We start from the raw sequence: 21,244 nt of genomic DNA, 5'->3' as shown, positions 1-21,244 counted from the left end.
ATTTATTATACAGTGGTAGCAAAAGATATAACTAATAGTTCATTAAGAGCTCTTCATTTTGAGATAAAAATCTCATTTTCCGAAAAATGTGACTAGACATGTTCTTTCCGTGGACCCTTCATATGTACAAAAACAAAATTAAATAATATACGCAATCACATATTATTTTTGATTTCAATACTTCGAATGACACTTCAAGTCATTTCAATTTTTATCGCACTTTTGATATTTGACAAGCAATCTTTTACAGTGAGAAACAGGCCCCTTGGGGTATCAAGGAACATTTTGTCATACTAACGGCCGTCGCCTCACACTAATGTAGGATTATATATTGAAAGTATTCATACTATAAATGCAACTTAACCAGTATTAAGCCCTTATCTTACCGGCTAATCTTCAGTAGCGATATCTGCGCAATTTTGACAGGCACTGTCATTAATGTGGTCTTACAACCTGTCACGGCAACCTGTCAAGCTTCTACCAACCTCTAAAAAGTTTAGCCGCGGGAAAACCAACTTTAAATTCAGCGTGTTAAGAGCTTAGACAACTGAAATACATTTTTAGTATTAAAATGTTCGTGTTGTGTTGAAAAATTAACTTTAATGTAAGAGTATACAGTTGATTATTGCATCTTTTTAGAGAACCCTTTTCAACGTAATGAACAAAGATAAAATTGTTTTTAAGTAAACGAAATTGAACTTTAAATCAATGTGTTTAGGACGCGTTAAAGCGTTTTGTTTTGTGATTTAAGAAAATCTGTCCAATATGATCGATTGATATTAAGTTTTTTTTTAATTCTGTCATAATGTGTTATGGTATTCATGGCCGATTTTAATATTGCAGTATTCGGGGTGCAAATAATTATAGTTTGTCAAAGGACTGTCTCATTTCAAATATAGACAGAGAGAATCATAATTTATCTTTGTCTTACACTAGTACTAGGACCCTAAAGAAAAAGGCGAGTATAGTTTTCCTGGTTCTTACTGACTGACAAATTGGTATGAACAACTATAAATAAAACAAGCAACAACGGTTGCACTCCGGGAGTGCCGATAGATGTGAAAACTCACCTCACTATGTTACCGACGCCCGGTAACACGATATATACGTTTAGTGGAGGTATTCTATTTATTTATTATATGTATATTATTATCATTCTCAAATAAGATCACACTTTTTAATTGACATGTTTATTTACATACTGCCATGACAACGTCAAATTACTTCAACATAGGTAAAGAGTCTTGAAAAGGAGTCCGCAACATAAATGTCAAATAACATTGAGTTTTTCTTTATTGATTTAAATGCCATCTAAATTATGAGTGGCCATCTAAACCTTACGGTCACGTGATCGCCTTACGCTGTCTCGAGTTTATCATTTTTTCCCCACCTCAAAAAGTGCCCAGCGCCGCTAAAGAAGTTTTCACTTCAAAAATAACTCAACAGTAGCAAACCTACGTGATAGTGTCATTGTGGTTATTGGCCATGTGAAAAATAGCTCATTTTCCATAGACCCGGTTTCAAATACGTTTTAAGAGCCCATCAAGCGCACTAGCGCCACTGCTAAATAATCATGATTATATAAATTAACGAAATATATTTAGAAAAGGGGGCCGCTACGTACTGTATCTTGTATTAAAGTACCCTTTGAATACATCAAACTAGTTTCTATGTTGCTGAATTCGTCAATCTATGAACTCAAAACAAAAACGGCCGTTTTAACTTTAGACGCATTTTAGCAGTGGCGCTAGTGTGCACGTTGATGGGCTCTTAATCTCAGTTAGTTTAGTTTTGACTAGACTCTGACCATGCCAACTTTGCACAAACTTGGCAGTATGAATGCACACATATCCCTATATGCTCCGTACTTAACGTAGTATGCACTTGATACGAAAACTCATCGTGGTGTGACTCTAAATATATATATCGTTAATATAAAATTGTAAATGTATTTAGGTTGGATCGTTGTGTTTACTTTTTTGACTGCCTCTTATAGGTTTATTATAAATAGGTACAGTTAAAGTATAAGAGCGCTGGCGCGGCGCTATTGTCAGAATAACAATATGGACATAGAGCGTCTTATTGGTCGTAGATGATAAAATAGGTACAGTACCTTTTAAAACTTCTAGGCATTCATATATCATATCATATCATATTTATTCATCAACAATACAAAATTTTGTTTGAAGTAAAATAAAATAGGTAACATTTTGGAAATAATATACCTAACAATTATCATATTAATTTTTAGACAAAATACTAACTTACTAATAACACATTTTATGACAACATTAACGTTGTACATAATGAGATCAAATATGGCATTTATGAACAACTTATACCTACACTATAACTAGACCAAATCAGTATTAAATAACTCATCCAAGCTATAGAAGCAACCTCTTAACAAATATTGCTTCAGTTTTTGCTTAAAGATAGTATACTTTGAAATATTTTTCAAATGCTGAGGCAGTTTATTAAATAACTTAACAGCCTGATGTCTCACACAGTTCTCCTCAATTTTTGAAGTAGGGCGAAAATTTATTTTCAATTTTTTAGTTCGTGTGAGAAAACGCAGTTCCTCTATGTCGCATTCATTAATCTATGGGCATTTGTTCCAAATAACAGTCGAGGCACATTTTTTTAGAACAGTTTTTAAATTTTATTTTATTTTAGTTACTTGGGAAACATATAGCACATAATAAGTTAATAACACAGTAAGGTAAAATATACAGTTAGAACATAAGCCAAACCAGTTTCCACTTATAGATATTACAAAATTCCTTGATTTATTTGATGTTGTTGTTTGATTTGATTTATTTATTTATTGATTGATTGATTTATTTTTCACCACACCAGCTCGTAAAGGATCTCTTTATTCTTCAAAAAATGGTGAGAAAGTCGCATTTTATGGGTCAAACAGATTACTGTGTTATCGTCTTTCCTGTAGACATACACAAGAGTTAAGGGCTATAAAGGTTAATTTTCTTATTTAACCCTTATCCACGTGAAAAGGTCCTCCTTTTATTTAGAGAACTATGATAAAATCATTACTTACATGCCCACAAGCTGTTAACTATTGCCCACAGGAGAGAAAACTAGTGTGTTAGCGCTAACTGTACATTGTTCTCTTGTGGAATTGATCATTCAACGCAGACGAAGTCACGAGTAGAAGCTAGTCTATAGAAAAAAGCTGTAACGGTACGGTAGAAAAACAAATACACACGTTTCAAGCCTCATTATTAGAGTCCTAAAAATTCTGGTTATGAACAGCCCATTTCCAACCCCCGACGCAAAAAAGGGGTGTTATATATTTCACGCCAATGTCCGTCTGTATGTGTGGCATCGCAACTCTCCAACGGATGGAGCGATTTCGATGCGGTTTTTTTAACGTGTAAACGAGTTTTCTTGCGGTGGTTTTTAGCTATGTTTAATAGAAACTAAATAATCCATCAGCAAAGTATCACTCTTTTCCAAAATTATGTAAGGTATTTTTTTGCTGCATCTTGTACCTTTAAATGAGCAATTCTTGGATATTTATTTATATATATATATATTTCGGGGATCTCGGAAACGGCTCTAACGATTTCGATGAAATTTGGTATGTGGGGGTTTTTGGGGACGAAAAATCGATCTAGCTACGTTTTATCTTTGTAAAAACGCGCATTTTTCAGTTTTTATTTGTCACCCAGATATTCAATAGGCATCTAAGAGTGCCTAAAGGGTTTCGGTAACCAACAGCAGGTGTTATCTATATCCTACTCTATGGCCAGCGATTTTATCATTAATCAAGCTGAATTACGAGCCAGCGTCACGATGACTCGGGTATTTTTGATTCGATCTTTTGTTGATTTCGCTCGATTCGTATCGACTCGAACCGATTATGGCTAACTAGGTTTCGGTTGACTGGGCATATTTATATGAAGTTAAGATAAGTATGTTTTAGGAAGCCGAATATATGCGTAGGTAATTTGTTTTTCAACCCTTAGCGAGCTGAATACACTGAAAAAATAATTAGCCAAACGTATTGAGTAATTAAAAAAAATACTTAAGAAATAAATATAAATCAATATCCTTAAACCGATTCAGTTATTGTTACAAACCGATTTCGCATTCGCAAGTCCCAATGTAGAAACAAAATATTTTGTTACATTTCTATTATAGTGTAACATACGGTAAACGTAACATACCAGTACGGCTAAGTACCATCAGTTTGGCACTGACATAAACGCCATCGAGAACGTAATTTACTTTCTATACATCTCGGTCGTACTCGCATATTAGTGCGAACGAGATGTTAAGAAAGTAAATTACGTTCTCGATAGCGTATATGTCAGTTTTGACACTGTCAGTGACTCATGGTACCGGCTCAGCTGGACTCGTCTGAACATGTCCTAAAATGCCCTTTCCGGACCAATATACCGTGTTGGGTCAATCATTTATCATTATGTTGAGTGAGAATACGTTTGTCCATACGCCACTTACATTGGTTTAAAGGAGAGCGAATAAAAGCAAAAAAAAACTTATTCAAAAAGTTTTACATTCAGGAAATATTGAACTTATTTATTATTTAGGCACATATGTTTACTATTTATAGAAAGCGAATAGAAGCAAAAAAAACTTATTCAAAAAGTTTTACATTCAGGAAATATTGAACTTATTTATTATTTAGGCACATATGTTTACTATTTATAGTACCATACAAATATTGTGAATATGGTGGTAATCATGAAATAAAAGCATATTTATTATTGCCATATCCGTTTTTGATGACAAATAAGTAATTTTATGCTGAATTCAGTGATATATAGTTTATATATATCATTCATACATTTTTTTTGGGAAATGGTCATATTACTAACACGCGCCAAATTCGCGATGATCACCCGTAGAGGCCCCGCCACTTGACATATATTTTTCCAAAATGGCCGCGCCACTCAACCCACCGTTCAATCTGAGGCGCCGCCATTCAACGACTTGTTATAGTCTGTCCGTCTCGCGGCCACCGCCACTTACCGTAGAGACCTCGAGGCGGACAATGCCACTCGAAGGGTTAGTGTCAATTATAGCATAAATTTTGTTATTTTAGAAATAATTAAAAAACCATTTTGCGCAAAAATGGATAGGTATAGCAGGGTGATTTTGAAATAGGTATACAAAAATAAGAAAAGCGCTTAAAATCTTTATACCTTTTGTGTGTATGTCGAAATATAACGAAAATAGACAAAAGCCTAAACCAATAGGAACAGCCGTAATGTATCGCCCAGCGCCCACGCGTGGGCGGCACAATAGCGAGTGGGCCTTTATTAAGTTATGGCCACAGATATTATATTAAAGGGATTTAAGGGTGATTCGGTGATATGGACAATGCTATCTTGATTCAAATAATTCTATAATTATATGGCGGCCATGAGAGGACATCGTATCACTACATAGTATAAAACAAAGTCGCTTCCCGCTGTCTGTCTGTCCCTATGTATGCTTAGATCTTTAAAACTACGCAACAGATTTTGATGCTTCGTTTAACTTTTAGCAAATTTTTGATAAGAATTAGGAGCGACAAAACAAACTTCATACAAATTTAGAAATGTTTTTTTTTGTATTGAAAAGGTGATTTAGCATGGGTCGTCCATTTTCTTCTTAAAACGTTCGCTTATTTTTATTATATTATAGGAAGTTTCATAGTATTGGTTCTACAAACTTTTATTGATAAGATACTTTTATAGTATTTTACATGTCTACTGGTCCTAAGTAAGATTAAAACATTTTTTTTATAAAATAGGTAATGAGAGTGCGACGGCAAAACCTAGTAAACTAAAAGCAGCACAAAGTTCCGTTATCAGATATGCTCCGAGATTGTCGTATCGCGAAATCGGATCTTTCCGATTTCACGAGCCATACGTAGACGATCGTGGTTAATAGACTTCGCTTTGTTAGGTGCATATTTGATACGCTCCGAAGGAATATGTCTCGACATCCTTACAGTGCCCGAGGGTTCTAAGTGCTGGCAATTAAGTCACCACATTGGGAACGTTTCGGGGTTTTATATTTAACCCAGGTTAACATGTGGTACGATGATTCCGTCAAATTTGTCTAGCCTTTGACAAATTTATCAATGTATGTATCTCATCTGTCAGTCAGATAGATCCGACGGATACATATGTATGTAAGCTACATAACTTTCGTTTGTTTATAAATAATTTATTTCGAGGTTAATGTTGACGAACGTAACGTCACGTTCGAAATGTCAGGCCATAAATAAACGTAAGTTTTACGCGATTAAGTCCCGTGTTAGTAATAAAAGTATGAGTGAAAATCGTGTTAGTTTAATTCAATATAATGTTGATGAAATATCATTTGCATTGTTTACTATTATTTCCAAGTGTTCTCTAACTCATGACATCACATAAAAAAAATCCCATCTTAATCTTACCGTATATTTTCACAAAATGGCCCATTTCTCTCTCCTCGGGAGGCCTTAATGCTACATTAGGCGTCTAGTTAACATTCTGGGGCAACGATCAAATCACACCTATCGAATCAGATTTTTACGTTTTTTGTAGTTATCGGTTTGGCCGCGGCCGATTCGTCGCGTCTAGTAATGTTATTACGGGAGCCGTGTTGAATTGATACGTTTCCGTTTGATTGAACGTATAACTGAGTTTTTACGTTTTTTGTGCGATTTAATTTTTTTGGTGGAAAAATGTTTAGGTTACCGTTAATTTTTGAGATTTTGAGTTATTCTGGAAATATTAATTTAATAGCTTTTTTACTAACGAACGTTTTTTATTAAGGAAAAAAAAACATAATACAGATCATAGATATTAGAGGAATAGATAGTAGAGGATTTAATTATTTAACAGGCAATATTTTATTAGCCAAAATGCCAACTATGCAGAGCTGACAAAAAAAAGCGTCAGAAATTGTTCTCAAAAAATTCACATATTAACAAAATTTATTTATTTAAACTTTATTTCACGATAAAAATTGTACAAATGGCGGATTTAATGCCTTAAGACATTCTCTACCAGTGCAAATTTAGGTATTTTTTTGTACTAATTAAATTAAATTTATTTAAAACCAACAAAGTATCAATTTCGTTAGTGATACATTTTAATCTTACAACTAATCATTGGTCAAACAGCAAAAAAAAAAGAGATAATGTAAAACATTTTCAAAATATGTTGCATTTTACAACTTTATGATATGTAGTAGCGCTGGTGGCCTAGCGGTAAGAACGTGCGACTTGCAATCCGGGCTCGCAATGAGTTTTTCGGAACTCATGTACGAAATGTCATTTGATAGGTATTTACCAGTCGCTTTTCGGTGAAGGAAAACATCGTGAGGAAACCGGACTAATCCCCAATACGGGCCTAGTTTACCCTCTGGGTTGGAAGGTCAGATGGCAGTCGCTGTCGTAAAAACTAGTGCCCACGCCAATTACTGGTATTAGTTGCCAAGCGGACCCCAGGTTCCCTTGAGCCGTGGCGAAATGCCGGGACAACGCGAGGAAGATGATGATGATATGTAGTAGGGATTAAGCTAACCCTTTTCCAAAATTACACTCGAAAGACCCGATTGAGAAATAACCAGTATTTGACAAACACAAGCTCACACAAAAAAACCAACGATCCGTAGCAAAATGTGTTTAACAAAATTCTTACAAGCCACAAATTATAAACTCAAATATCAAAATCACTGTTAAACTTCAATCGGAAATAGACCTTATATGTTTAGGGTAGGGTTTAAAGTCGTTTGGGTGTGATGGCAGTTGTTTTGTTTTGTCCGGGCGAGGTAATAAAAAATGTTGGAAAAAAGGCTTGTATGGTTTTGCCTCGGCGCACTCGTTAACCTTAGACGTATTTATATAGAGCGGTTATTAATTAGGTTGATTTTTTTTAAATAACAAGTCAACCTAATTAATAACCGCTCTATATAAAATCTTTAAAAATATTATAATAAAACAAATAAATGCTTGTTTTTAATATCGTTTAGGTACGATATTAAGGAAACCTCGGTGTTTATAATTTTATTTATCCTTAATCCATTAATATATCCAGTAAAAAGACGATTTTTTTTATTTAAATACTACTCTTTATTTTTTGAGAAATGAATTGAATATAGCGAGGTTCTAAAAAAATATTAATATCGTTAATTTTTATGCTCATGAATTCATGATATATATTCGTGATATATAATTTGCACATACAAAAAATATCTTCTTCTATGTTAAATTAACCACACTAATTATTACTTATTTACGAAAACGGGACTTCATCGCATAGTATTAAGTTTTAAATTGCCTCCGACGTTTCGGGGACGGCATTGTCCCCGTGGTCTAGAAGAAAGACCATGCAAAAATAAAAATAATTTATCAACTATCATAAATCAACTCGCACTTGATTAATGAAGGTGGTAATAACAGCACGAGCGTGGGCGTGAGACAATCAACGTAATTGAAATATAACTAACTGAATAAGTGGATAATACGGGGGTTGTGACCGCACTATATAATTACACGGCTTTTTTGTTCTCCTACTTGTTTTTTTAGGTTTATTAGTTTGTTTTTTGTGGTTGTTTTTGTAATACAATGAAATATGGGCACGACAGAGTTTTGTACACGGTTATTGTCGTAAAGAATGCAGTCTGCCTGTAGGGTAGATTTTTTATTGAATTTTATGATATTTATTCATGTTATATGTATTTGCCTACTGGGTGAAAAATGACAAAAGGTGGATTTAATGACGTAGACCTAACCTGACCACTTTAAACTTACTTTAGTTTTAAAGGGTATAGCAGGATAGCATTTGTACAAAATTTAAAATTCGTCACTTTCATAGTTTACGAAAAAATAAATAAAACAGTTTTGGGGTTAATCGGGTGTTTCTCAGCCCCAGGGGGTAGCAGAGGGATGAAACTTTGTGCTTTGGTATTACCTCTTCAAAAGGCCTACCTCTACCTACCTCTAAAATCGTTTGATAATAGTTTCGACCCAAAAACGCTAGGGGCAATTTTTCAAAGGCTATCCTGCTATACCCTTTACTTTGTACATATGTACAGGGTGGCCAACTTAGAGGTATATAACTTTTTTTGCTGGCATTTTATTTTGGCGTTAAATATGACAGTTATTGCATGAAAATTAGTTTGTGTAGATACGGCAAATTTTATAGGAGCGTTTTACGACGGAACAACGTGCTTTAATCATTAAAACGTTTTACTTAACCCAATCGTGTATTAAAAATAACGTTTCCCGGACGATTAATTTCGAGAAACGGTGACATTGACTGGCCCCCAAGATCGCCTGATTTAACAGCTCCTGACTTTTTTCTGTGGGGCTATCTAAAGGGACGTATCTATGCTAATAGGCCAACGAACCTTCAGCAATTAAAACAAAATATTGGAAACACTGTCGCTGAGATGACGCCAGAAATGTGTGAAAAAGTGATGAAAAACGCGATGAAAAGGGTTCGCATCTGCCATGCTGCTAGGGGTGGACATTTGTCTGACATTATTTTCCATGTGTAATTGCTGACCCTACATATTATATTCAACAAGGAATACTTAATATTTTTTATTTTTATAGAATAAAATTTCAAAAATAAAGTGTATACCTCTTATTTGGCCTTACATAGTGTTCCTTTGTCAATATTGTTTTTTTCTCACAGAATTGCTCATCGAGATCCAATATAGGGATAAGCTCGCGTTTGTACATTGTATATGTTTTTATTGTATTTTAACCTGTCTTATATACAATATGTTATGTTTACAAACTTTATGCATACAAACTTTACGGAGCTGGTTCAACTCTTCAGCTGTTTTTATTCTATTTGTGTTCTATCTGGTTAATCAAGCGTTAATTCATAATACAAAAAAGAATCGTAAACTCTACTTAAACTGTGTTGGTATTGTGGTTACAAAATACTCCGAATAGATAATAAATATAATCTAAACCAATATAATGTACAGAATAGATTACCTCTACCAAATTTAATCGAAATCTTACGGAAAAGAAATCGACAGCAAAAAAATTGGCCCCAAAATGTTAATTCAATAGTTAGCAGTTCAACTCAAAACAAAAAAAAACATCAACTCGGCTCGCGTCCGTTTTTTCTTTAAACACGAGCGGTGGGCGTTTACAGCATAATGGACTAACTGAATAATAGAATAATTGGGGGTTGTAGCCGCACTATGTAATTATTGTTTTTGTGGGCAGGAAGCCTGCGGTTGCGGTAGGAGGGGTATTTACCACCTCATTAGTGTAATATGACATAATAGACACTATTAACTAGTGTATTAACTGGAATACTTTTAGTCAAGTTTACTGTCGATTTATTAACTTTATTTCGACGAACTAAAAGATGTATATTTTGTAAAAAAAGAATCAAAACTCGAAATTTTAACATTTTCTTCACAATCTATCCCATTGAACACGCCTTTAGAGAGTAGCTACAGACTTACAATTTAAAGACTGCCTATTACTAGTAGTGATTTGTAAAAATATTGAGGGGTGCCCCAAAAAATCTGGTAAAATTTGTTTTTTGAACCACCTAGTAAATTAAGTGCACCTATTCGTTACAGTAAAAGAACATTGGGTATGATTCTGCGTCAGATGTTGATTAAAAATGTATCAAATGTTCCTCTGACAACTATAAATGTTTACGCAGAACGATGACTAATTTTGTTAATCGGACCATCAATTTTGCTACGGCTATCAAAAGGAATACCTTATGCCTCTAGTCGAAAAACAGTATCTCTCATAGTATTAATATGCCTTCAAAGTCCATTTTCCTCTATCATCAGAAGTATTTGTCATTCAATGTCACTGTAATCATAAAAGTCATGTATCAATGTAGCCATAGTCATTGCTTACTCGGAATTTTAACCGACTAATTGAGTATGTTTATTAATGTTAATCATATTTTCTAATATGTTTTTTAGGGTTCCGTACCCAAAGGGTAAAAAAGCGGCCAAGTGCGAGTCGGACTCGCCCATGAAGGGTTCCGTATTTAGGCGATTTATGACGTATAAAAAAAAACTACTTACTAGATCTCGTTCAAACCAATTTTCGGTGGAAGTTTACATGGTAATGTACATCATATATTTTTTTTAGTTTTATCATTCTCTTATTTTAGAAGTTACGGGGGGGGGGACACACATTTTACCACTTTGGAAGTGTCTCTCGCGCAAACTATTCAGTTTAGAAAAAAATGATATTAGAAACCTCAATATCATTTTTGAAGACCTATCCATAGATACCCCACACGTATGGGTTTGATGAAAAAAAAAATTTTGAGTTTCAGTTCGAAGTATGGGGAACCCCAAAAATTTATTGTTTTTTTTCTATTTTTGTGTGAAAATCTTAATGCGGTTCACAGAATACATCTACTTACTAAGTTTCAACAGTATAGTTCTTATAGTTTCGGAGAAAAGTGGCTGTGACATACGGACGGACAGACAGACGGACAGACAGACAGACAGACATGACGAATCTATAAGGGTTCCGTTTTTTGCCATTTGGCTACGGAACCCTAAAAACGGGTCCCTATTTTTTGTTGATGGTGCGGAACCCTCCGTGCGCGAGTCCGACTCGCACTTGGCCAGTTTTTTAAGTATCACTATTATATAGGAAACCGTTATAAAATTCCTATAAATGCAACAAATTTAACGTTTATTTCTTTTGTTACAGATCACAATAATGAAAGCGGTGTAGAACTCAAAACCATGGGAGCAACATACATCGAAGACGAAGAAAAAGCAATCTGCGACGATAAAATGGCACACAGACTGCCAACCTTACACGAAATCAAGACTAACGCAAGACAAAAGACAGATTTCAAAATCATCACAATGAAGAATAGTATACAATATAATAATTTCGGATATAAAGAAGAATTGACGAGAAGAATGAGGAAAGAATATAGATGTTACAATCTATGCTTCCTCAGTGTGTGTCTTAGTTTTATTCTAGGATTAACAATAGGGATAGTCCTGATGAAAACTTCCCAAAATATAACAAGAAGAGTTACTATAAATAGCAGTAAAGACTTAAGAACACTAAATTCATTTAAACATGAAGCTAAGACTGATTTTGATGTAAAAGTTGACGAAAACAAATATGATACAGTAACTGCTGGTCATAAGTATAATAAAGATGTTTACCCTAAAAGCTTAACAGAAGATATGAAGGAAATACTGAAGGACAACAAATCTCATCACAGACATGTGATAGCACATATTATTAATAGTACTAAGTCTTATGTTCCTAGTGATCAAACTGTGTTGTATAATAATGTGTATTGGGGTCCCGAAGTTGAAGATTCAATGCCGCAAGGATATGGAGAGAGTAGTGGAGAGTTGTGGGAGGAATACGTCGGTGAAAGTGAAGTAGTACAGATGAAACCAGGGTGTGGTCGTATGCAGAATCGACTAGTCATCTTCAAAGATGGATCCCAAGCCTGCGTCAGATACAGGCAAAACACGGATCAAATTCAAGGCGAAATCTTCAGTTTCTACGTGGCAAAGTTAATGAATTTAACCAATTTGGCGCCTTCGGTATTGAAAATCGTCGATTTAAAAGATAAACTTTGGGCTAACGTGGCGAATGATATAGCAACAGCGCAATGGAATAGTAACAGAGCCGTGGTTTTAACTCAATATATACCAAGCTTGGAATCCGCAACGATACCAGACATTTTCAAACCGGCCAATAGACATTTGAATAAACATGACGTACTCAAAATGTCTTTGAAAGAAAGCGAAGCGCCTAAAGAAATTCTAATAGAAAAACTAAAGACGAAAACTGTGAAAGTGAAAAAAGCTGACAATTTTGATCATATCGATGTGAAATTAAATAAGAAAACCATAGATACATTTGTAGAGCTAGCTCAATGGTCTGATCTCATAATTTTCGATTACCTAACAGCAAATTTAGACAGGATTGTTAATAATCTTTTTAATTACCAATGGAATATAAATATTATGGACGGACCAGCTCACAATTTGGCTAGAAAAATGGATAGTGGACTGCTTTTGTTTTTAGACAACGAATCGGGACTTTTACACGGTTATAGACTTTTAAAGAAATATAATGTGTACCATAGTTTAATGTTAGACAATTTGTGTGTATTTAGGAGGACCACGATAGATGCTTTGAAGAGATTGTACGAAATGAAAGCGATTGGTGTGAAATTAAGTGATATGTTTCATAAGAAAAATAGCGCTGTAATAAGAGATATTTTACCGCCTTTACCAGAGAAGAATGCTAAGATTTTACACGAGAGAATAGGTAAAGTTTTGAGCCAAGTTCAAAAATGTGAGCTAACTTTCTCTAACAGATAGTGAATACGTGGATTTAGGAAACGATTCAAAATGTAAATTTACAGTACATTATCGTGCTATTTTACCGCCCTAGTGCGGTAACTAGCACAATATGCCTCTGTCGAAAATTTAAAGGGCCACATGTACTGTAAAACGTTGTACAATACACGTGCGAATAGGTACTTCATTCCTACTTTTCGCACTTGTATCGTAATGTATTATTTCGACATTGTTTTCCAATATCCTCTGGATAAGTATTATGTATTGTAAAAACATAATCGTTTTTGTAAGCATTTTTCGATACCAAATATAATTATTTATTGTATATTATTGTGAATATATTGTAAAATGTGCCAGTGAATTTACGCGTGATATTTATGTTAATAATCACTTAGGTAATTGTAATTTTGTAAATATGCTTTAAAATATATGCCATTAAAATATTTTTAAATGTCTTATCTTGATTATTTCAATTTTCCTGTAACATCCTTGGGGCCTTAGAGGATATAACCAAACAGAGTAGCCATTAACATGCGTTCCCGTCTGTCGGAAAGAGGCGGCCAATGGTCATACATAATGTATGGAATAGTTACTATGAAAGTACTACATAAATGGTTGATTAGGGGCGAGAGAGAGAGAGAGAGAGTGGACAGTACAGTCAAGTACTATACTTGGTCAACCAGATCGTGACAGTAGAAAAAGGCGGCAAATTTGAAAAATACAGGCGCGAGGGGATATCGTCCCATAGAAAATTTGAATTTCGCGCCTTTTTTTACTGACAAGATTTGGTTGACCAGCTATATATTACAATAGGGTATTTAACTATTAGTCAAATCAGTTTCTTTTTTCGAACTGTCAAAACGACTTGTCAATATATATCTATCTATCTATCTATCTAATCTATCTAATACCTTTAAACGAGCAATTCTTGTTTATTTATTTATTTATATATATATTTCGGGGATCTCGGAAACGGCTCTAACGATTTCGATGAAATTTGCTATATGGGGGTTTTCGGGGGCGAAAAATCGATCTAGCTAGGTCTTATCTCTGGGAAAACGCGCACTTCCGAGTTATTATATATTGGAATTTATATGAAACATTACTTACACAATGACGTCACGGTCAAGTTACCTACTCTTTACACTTCTATACGATTTATAACATAGAAATTATGTCTAAAAATAACTGCTGTCTACGTTCCTCCATTAATCTTCTTTCATACATGGTGTAAAATAATTTATTTTAAATACAGTCAAATACCCTATTTGACGAGCTGCATTAGGCAGAACCAGGCCGCGTAGCCAACATGCCAATCGCTTACGCTCCGTAGCGATCGAAACGCAACTGTCACTGTCACACTAATATCGAAGAGAGATAGAGAGACACAAAGCGATTCGATGGCGAAGCGATAGCGATTGTCACCTTGGCTAGGCCGGCAGGCCGTGTAGCCAATAGGGAATGCTCCCGGGAATTCCCGGTACCGAAAGTACCGGGAAATCCCAGGAAATTTCAACTTTTCGGGTACCGGTACTGATACTGAAAATCCCGGTTCTTCGGTACTTTTCGGTACTGAAAAATGAGTAAAGTTTAGTTTAGTTTATTTATTTCATAATGATAAATTACAGTATAAATTATTCTTGCGCTAATCTATATGAATTTACATTATGGTCGTCAATAATGTAGCATGCAAAAAGCGCATTTAAATTAATTTAAAAGTTGGCTCGTAATCTCCGTAGCACCCGTGTAGTACTCTCGGCAATTTCGACTGCCTAAGCTAAGGTTAGTCCCGGTTGGTTGAAAAAGAAAGACGCAAACTAGAAACAGTTCAGTATAGTTTTAAAAACTTTTCCTCAATTAAGCTCTTCGACAGTAAATGAAGGAACTCCAGGATAGTACGAATCTTCTTTTATTTTCTTAACAACTAGATATACATGTAATCGTTTAGGTTTTTTGGAAATCTATACAAGATATGTGCAGCCGCTTCGGCTGTACGGTGCAGTCTAAATGTAGGTACGCGGAACGGGGAGCCGTGACGTATGTGTGTGACGTCATGTGTCGTCAACTGGTCTTCGGCCGAGTAGGTACTTATGTTGCGCCAACAGTTACAAAACTGTTGTTTGGTCTTAACAGTCGTTAATTTACTTTTCCATTTGTTGATTATTTAAATTATAGTTTATGACATGTTTTCTTATAGATTTTGTGCAAAGTAATTATTGAAGAAAGTAAGAAAACTTCACACTTTTTGCTAGTGTTGATCTTCGCCATTTTGTTCTTTCCTAGGTTGTGCTTAAACACTTATTTAAACTGCAGTACATAAAATTGATTCTTTATTTTATGTTTTACTCAGTACCGAAAAGTACCGAAGTACCGGGAAATCCCGGTTCTTTCCCAGTACCGAAAATGTCAGTCCCGGTTCTGGGAACAGTACCGGTACCGCATTCCCTAGTAGCCAACATGCCAATCGCTTACGCTCCGTAGCGAATGAATATGGAAGAATGATACAAACACACACAACTAGGTATTATGATAACTGTGCATTGGATTTGCTAAGACAAAATGTGAAAATGGAATCATTAACGTCAAATTTCTATGAATAATTAATTTTACAAATTACCACATCTTGTTCTGTCAACATCGGGCCTTATAAATAAATAATAAAACATTCTTACACTAATTGACTAAGTCCCACGGTAAGCTCAAGAAGGCTTGTGTCAAAGAGTAAAGTAAGTATATAGGTAAAGAGAGCCCTCTTGGAGCATTTTATGGAAACTCATTTGAGAGCGCCATCTCTGATTCTCCGCCGAAACTAAGTATGTTTGTGTGCGTGCACAACTACATATGCATCCATACGTGTACTTTCGTCCCACATAATATTAGGTCTACTTGGGCGGTTTACAAGTCCATTTTTTGTTTGGTTTCTTGTAACAAAAAACTTTAATTGTTTACAAGAAATCAAACAAAAAATGTACTTGTAAACCGCCCAAGTAGACCTAACATTATGTGGAAAAGGTTAATGTTATCAATAATGGAATAAATAAAAAAACAGAATATTAAATTAAATATGTTTATTGCATACATGTTTTACATCACATTATCGCTAGGAAAGTACAATTTTAGGTAAACAATAGAAAAGAAAGCGAGTGTGGTGAAAAAGCATTCACACACAAGAAAATACATGTTAATAAGAAAATTTGAATAAATTACTACGCACAATACAAGCACATAGTCTAGGCATTGTAGCAGATTTATCGATACCTACCACGAAATAAATTTACTCTAACATAGCGTCCATATCGCACAAAATAACACAGAACGCAACGCACTTTCTGGAGGTTTTCACAACAGAGCATGGCAGGGCAGGGCAGGCATGTGTTTTCATTCGGGTTATAATCTAATTTCCTCCAGCACCATATGTAACAAAACCATAACTAAGAAAATGGCTCAACCATCACTAAAATATTTTTAATTTACGCTTTTCCAGTGACAGCTAAAAAATTGCATGTCTTGGCCATATACCTAGTACTATATACTTAGATGAGCTATACGCGTGCGCTCGTGAGGGACAGAACATACGCAATGCGACCAAATTAAAAACACGTTTTGACGTTCCGGACAACCTACCAAACACAACCTACGTAATTTGGTCGGGTTATTTCAAAAGCGCTTTCTCTGCTACTCATACTAAAAGTTCCATAAGTGCATCTCGTTCGGTCAACTGACTCCTCGTCCATTTCATCTATATATGATTGTACCTCTATGGTCTTGGCGGTTATGCAAGTGTTGCCAGCATAATTAAATCACATTTTAACAAAATTCTTATTTTTTCGCATTGAAAATTATAATAATTAAAAATATTCATTCGTACTTATTTTAATTTTAATATTAATGCCACTAAAATTATATGAATTTTATAGTGACATCTGGTGACGTAGTTTGTGTAATCGGAAGTCAACTTTACGCAATAATATGTTGTCAGGGGCAAAATATAGAAATCGCTTGCATCTTTACTGACGTTAACTACATTTCTAGTGTCCCCCCCCTGGCTTGTGTTGTGGGTACTCAGACAACGATATATGTAATATACAAATACTTAAATACATAGAAAACATCCATGACTCAGGAACAAATATCTTTGCTCATCACACAAATAAATGCCCTTACCGGGATTCGAACCCTGGACCGCGGCTTCACAGGCAGGGTCACTACCCACTAGGCCAGACCGGTCGTCAAACCTTACCTTATAACAGTTACTTCACTACATAGTATAAAACAAAGTCGCTTCCCGCTGTCTGTCCCTATGTATGCTTAGATCTTTAAACCTACGCAATGGATTTTGATGCGGTTTTTTGTTATAGATAGAGTGATTCAAGAGGAAGGTTTATGTATAAATTTGTTAAGGCGCTAGACGCCGTTTTTGGCCGAAAACTCTAACATTCTAGAGACTATATCTTCTTAACGGTTCAACAAAAAAATATGAAATATATATGATTTTACGTTTTATGTACAACATTTCCAACGTTTGACTTGTTCCCTATGACTTATAGTTTTTCCAAAAAAGGAACATTACGACAGGCCGTTTTGCGACTAACTTTGCCTATTTCTAGTAAACGGTTTATTCGATTAAAGTTATTTTTAAACTAGAATAATTGTTTTAACAGATACTACAAATGCAACGTAGAACAATGTTAATAAATAATTTTTTTTTTAAGAAATCGAATATTTTTCAACATTTTGTGCGTATGTAGCTCGAAAAAGGCGTGGCCGGCAGTCGTGTGCTAGCTTTGAGACGAGGAGGCTGTGTCGCTCGTCGCTCCGTGCCTTCCTTGTATTCTGCATGCTTGTTCTGAGCCGAGGTGCAATAAAATTGGAGTTATTGTGGCCAAAGATTAAATAACTGCAGAATGTTGATTTGGTTGTGACGCGCTTTAGCGCGCGCAACACAGTGTTTCGCAGCCTATTATTACGAACGTAATGACAATATTTCCACTTATGTTTGAGAAAGCTTCATTTGAAATATATAAAAAATGTTTTCGAACATGCGCCGACATATTGCCATTAAAATTTAACGTTATTAATAAAGTTCAATTTCTAAAAAAAATTGATCAACATTGGCAATTTATGTTGTAGGTATATACTATATAGTTTGATTCAGAAACCATTACATTTTTAGGATTGTTACCCATTAAAATGATGTTAGTTTATTAAGTAAATCTGGGGGCACGGCAGTGCCCCCGCCAAGTCGAGCAAAAAAAGAGGCCGTACCATCCTTTTCTCGAAGCGATTCAGGCTGGCTGAAGCTAAAACCCTGAATTTTCAGTAATATATAGGGCTAAACATGCTTAAGATATATTCTTAAAAAACATTCAATTTGAACTAGTAGTTTAAGAATTATTGTACGTCAAAGTTCCTTATTTTCGACACTGACACACTCACTCACTCACCTACGATCATCATAATTCTAAGGTACTTCTAGTATATCCACAAGCTTCAAATTTTAAATATAAGTAGTTTTTAAATTTAATTTTAAAACCTAAAAATATTGCAATATCACTAATATCAGTCACGTTTTAAAGATCTAAGAACTGCATAAGTAAGTTTGTAATCCCATATAAATATTTGCTATTACAAAGTTACTGTTGCAGTTCCTACAAATAGTAGGTAGTAAAGTTACACTACGATGTACGATGTGAGTATGAATGAAGATGTGTTTCTTTATGATATGTGTATACATAGTATGAGTACCCGAAAAGAAGGACTGTCTACAAAAAGAGATGAGATCCCATCAAAAACATTACATGTAAAAAGGTGCAAGTCTCGCAACGCTTCTACTACAAAAAAGTTTTGAGATGTAATGTGAAACCAAGTCGGTTATTTTAATCAGTGCCAGGGGGTGTTAAAACTGTATCAAATATATATCTTTAATTTGTAATACATATAATGACTTGGCAATCGCACGGCTGCAAACAAAAGGTATACGAGTATAGCGCCAACTGCACGCCTCTGGGCTGTATCTTATTCTTTGAACCTCGTGGCGGTGCAGCGATACAAAATTCACGTACGATCGCAGCGAGCGGGGTAAGCGGGTGGTGCGGGTACAGAGCGCTTAGCTCCGCCCTGACGCTCAAGGGCATTGGGCCTTCCAATCGTCTTAACCCGTGCGAAGCCGGGGCGCATCGCTAGTATCTAACTAAATTAAGACACCGTTAACATCGTCTTCCTCGCGTTATCCCGGCATTTTGCCACGGCTCATGGGAGCCTGGGGTCCGCTTGGCAACTAATCCCAGTAATTGGCGTGGGCACTAGTTTTTACGAAAGCGACAGTCACCGTTTTTAAGACACCGTTAACAAGAAAAGCTATTAACGCAGCGTATAAAAGGTTAACCATTTACTTATACATTCCGCCAGGCAGGTGGCTCCATCGGAATCAGTGCAGCCGGAATGAAGACGGCCCTTTGTCCTGTCAGGGAGGCGCTGTTTAAACACGAATTAGAATAAACGGACAGATATCCTAAGCATTGTTATTTATATTTTCAAGAACACAGGTAGTCATACATAATTAATGGTTAAGGGGAAGTTGGTGTGAAGGTTGAAATAGTTATTTTCATTTCTCATGCTCTGAAAGACCTGAAGATGCTTCTCATGACCATTGTTGTTCTAAACTGTGGGCAGAAAATGATACGTTTCCGCACTAGAGCCTTGTACGTTCCAAGTATGATTTTTTGAATTTTTTTACGATAAGCAATAGAAATTTCGGTTTGAATGGATTTGTTATACAATTTCCATTCTGATATTTGAATCCCCATTGGTTAACAATCTACTATTGTTTTACAAGGGAGCAAAGTTGTTGTTTAAAACTGCTCGTGCTAATATTGATACCCGAGCCAGCGAAAGAGAAGAAAGCCTTTATAAATGTATTTCTTACTTTATGCATACTATTTTTTTTACCTCAATGTTTTGAAACATAATAATTTCCTTATAAGTGATATGAAAAGCAGTATAGGTATTATGTGTCACATGGTAGCAAAAGTATTTCCATCTTGGGCGTTAACACTTGAACCTTCACTGAGCTCAGGATTCTATTTTAGATCCTTGCTACGCTCGGGATAATGTATTTATTGCCTGAATAATATATATTATGCCCGCTCTTTAAATTGGAAAGTGTCGCATTCAACCTTACTTCATTTCGAGTACCTCATCTTCCTCGCGTTGTCCCGGCATTTTGCAACAGCTCATGGGAGCCTGGAGTCCGCTTGGTAACTAATCCCAGGGATTGGCGTGGGCACTACTTTTTACCAAAGTGACTGCCATCTGACCTTCCAACTCAGAGAGTAAACTAGGCCCTTATTGGGATTAGTCCGGGTCCCTCACGATGTTTTCCTTCACCGAAAAGCGACTGGTATTTATCAAATGATACCTTTTATACACCAAAACCATCCTCCGCAAAAACCGCATGAAAATCCGTACAGTAGTTTTTAAGTTTATCGCGAACATAAACATACAGACAGACAGACGCGACAGGGGACTTTGTTTTATAGTATGTATTGACGATGATATGACAATAATTAAGCTCTAGTACAGTATAATAAAGAGTGCTAGCGTACAGTATGGACACTCCCTGCCTCCCGTTGAAAGTGCCGCCCACCCGCTCTCGGTTACCTCACAGTTACCCTACAATGTCTCATCTCACTCACACAAGCATGGTACGCGTTCACCTACACGAGCTTAGGCTGTGTGCGTAGGAACGCGTTTGTTTCATACATTTGATCGCCAGTGTCCGAGGTGTGGCTCTAGTGATGATGACTATGTTGATTCACAAAAACGTAAAAAATCTTTATAAATTTTATGATGTTTGTCGGCAAACAAGTCGTAGTTAGGTGCATAAATTAAAAAAATGTTGAGTAGTGTCCGGGAGCGGACTATTGGA

General features: G+C 35.5%; 1 protein-coding gene across 1 annotated transcript in view; it reads left to right on the top strand.

The window, feature by feature from the left end:
- The window catches only part of LOC134660470 (extracellular serine/threonine protein kinase four-jointed), a 30,894-nt gene extending 17,522 nt beyond the window's left edge, over positions 1-13,372 (top strand). The window contains exon 2 of the mRNA XM_063516227.1: positions 11,687-13,372. Coding sequence (XP_063372297.1) covers positions 11,722-13,338 — 1,617 coding nt within the window. The 5' untranslated portion in view covers positions 11,687-11,721 and the 3' untranslated portion in view covers positions 13,339-13,372. The remainder of the gene's footprint in view (positions 1-11,686) is intronic.
- Positions 13,373-21,244: the final 7,872 nt, after the last annotated feature.

This window comes from Cydia amplana, chromosome 27, assembly GCF_948474715.1.
Source record: "Cydia amplana chromosome 27, ilCydAmpl1.1, whole genome shotgun sequence".
NCBI classification, from domain to species: domain Eukaryota; kingdom Metazoa; phylum Arthropoda; class Insecta; order Lepidoptera; family Tortricidae; genus Cydia; species Cydia amplana.
This window is presented reverse-complemented; position numbering and strand designations above follow the sequence as displayed.